Consider the following 2,394-nt stretch of genomic DNA (forward strand, 5'->3'; position numbering starts at 1 on the left):
TCAAATGATAATCCCCTTGAGATTAATTTGTGCCCTCAACATAGACTAATGATGTCAAACAGGAGATCAATCATGAATCTTTGAGTGAGATAAGGTGTCTTTAGAAAATGATTTTTTCTCAAAGTACACATAAAATTCTAGTTTGCTAGCCTAGCATGTATCTCTACCATGAAGATAAATTAAATAATTTTTCTAAATATTAGTATTTTTTAGTTTATACTTTAGTACAAGCATCCCTACTAATTAATGAAAGTAAGGAGTGGAATCTTTTGAAAATAAATTTCCTATGAATATCCTTTTTATTAATAAATATTCACTAGTTTTCCTTTTAAGAAACATGATCCACATGGAGGTGATAAAATAATTTGGTCCTCACCCAACTTCGCATTGTTAGCTGATCGGATTGAGCAGATCCACAAAGGAACTTGTCACTTTATCATATACAAAATAGAGATGGCTATATGAAATTCTTACTTATAAATAGGCATTCCCCCCCGTGAATGAGATAGTCTCCCATTATTATTAGTTATATGTTGAAACTTATTTGACTGGTCACGTCGTCATGATAAGTCTCGGTTTGGAGACAGGTATGCTGACTACATATAGTAGAAAGGATAAATTTCGAAGCGGTAATAGCAACTTACGGAGTGGACTTGGGCACCCACAGCATGATCACAATCCTGCCAGGAGTTTGCATGGGCTTCCAAACAGCTTGAACAGTCCGCTTCTGAAAGATATCCGAGGCATTGGGCAATAGCGTAGAGCCCTTGGGCACTTGACGATGCGTAGCCATTGTTTTTGGGAGCCGCAGCGATAATTTCCTTAAGCGACGCCTCTACCTGATGTTGAAACGCACTACTGTTCTTCTTCTCGGTATTGCACAGCTCCACAACGATGCTCGAGTCGGGTACGAAGAACGAGTAATTCTCGTACCTAAGAAAGCAACCGTCAAGCTGCACCCTGGAGCCTACAGGGTCGGAGCAGCTGTTGAGAGCTATGTCCACAGCGTCGGACACGCATTGCGAGCACACGTCTTTAGGAACGTCGTCTCGGCACTGGTAAATTGCATTGATTGTATCACGGCTGGCGCTATGGTATCTTGCAAAAGCAGACTCCCGTTTGAGAGCGGCTAGAACTGTGCCCAAATCGCGGCTGAAAGCGGTGTCATTGGAGAATTTGGCAGTGTTACAGAGGGTATATACGCTAGCAAAGGGATCCAAGGCAGAAGCCAAAGCGAGCGAGAGAGCTAAAGAAAGCTGGAAAACAATAGCGGGCTTACAATCCATGGCGATGAAGGGTTCAAAATACAGGCTGGTATGCAAAACGGTGGAAGAGTGGCAGCTCTTTAAGGAGTGCGATGGAAGCCTCGTCAAATGCCTCATCCGCTACAATAAACAAATATTGTAAATATTAAAGGCTCTCATTTCTTGCATGGTGCTAAAGTCAACGTTTCCGGGTGCAACTTTTCTACAACTCCCCAATAACTCATAGTCACTCATACTTACACACTCATCACTCATGATATCCTTACGATGGTAGCCGTCTCCAAATAATTGCCAATTAGCCAAGCAATGTATTGAGAACACTAACAACGTTTCGCACATCAACCTGCCGAGTTATGGACAAATTGAATGTCATGTCTATAGAGGTATGTTGAAGTACAGGTCCCTTAGGAGCTCAAATGGCTATGGTTGAATACATAGAGAGCTTGGAAGTCAACTAGCAATAGACATAATTTGATATAGACATATGGGCACTTTTAAAGAGAGGCAAGAGTCAAGGAGTTCTAGAAGAACTTTTGGTAGACTTAGCATTCATCCAACCGGCCATAGAAACGTAGAGCTTTTCTAGAACATCTTCGTATAGAGTTGGCAAAGTCTTCCCTTCCCCTCCTTGTCACCTCACATTTCCCAAGTAGCTCAGAATTACTATGAATACTATTTGGGCACATAAAAACTTAAGATGCATGTTAATCTATTTTTTGTCAATTCCACCAACAGGCTAAAATGATGAAATTCTCTTTTCTTTTCAAAACTCAATAATTTTGTCATCGTTTGATCTAAATTCCTAGGAGTAGTAGTGGGGAGTGTCAATTAGTGTTGTATACGACAACACCACTATCTATAGTTAATCTATTTTCCTTCGAAGACAAGGTACCTGTTGTGATAAACTCAAAGTCTCTTTCGACTATCTATACAAGTTTTAAAATGACTTCTTGCATAGTTAACCTTCATCCTTCAAGATTTAATGTCCAAATTTGACTTTTCATCTTTGAGAGAGGATTGAATAATGGAAGCATGCCAAGTGGAAGTCACATAAGATAGTGAAAGGTCACATCAAAATGTTGGAGGGTATCCAATCAATACAAGAAAATATATTTTTTTAGAACAAGGA

General features: G+C 39.9%; 1 protein-coding gene across 1 annotated transcript; it reads right to left on the bottom strand.

Annotated features, from left to right (window-relative positions):
- Positions 1 to 590: 590 nt before the first annotated feature.
- Positions 591 to 1,327, bottom strand: LOC147881123 (antifungal protein ginkbilobin-2-like). Its single transcript, XM_087370194.1, has one exon. It carries the CDS (start codon positions 1,284 to 1,286, stop codon positions 597 to 599), a length of 690 nt encoding a protein of 229 aa, XP_087226320.1. The 5' UTR covers positions 1,287 to 1,327; the 3' UTR covers positions 591 to 596.
- Between the last annotated feature and the right edge of the window lie 1,067 nt (positions 1,328 to 2,394).

The sequence above is a fragment of the Dipteris shenzhenensis genome, chromosome 31, assembly GCF_047967505.1.
Source record: "Dipteris shenzhenensis isolate YYH24624 ecotype China chromosome 31, Dip_SZ_1.0, whole genome shotgun sequence".
In the NCBI taxonomy this organism is placed as follows: domain Eukaryota; kingdom Viridiplantae; phylum Streptophyta; class Polypodiopsida; order Gleicheniales; family Dipteridaceae; genus Dipteris; species Dipteris shenzhenensis.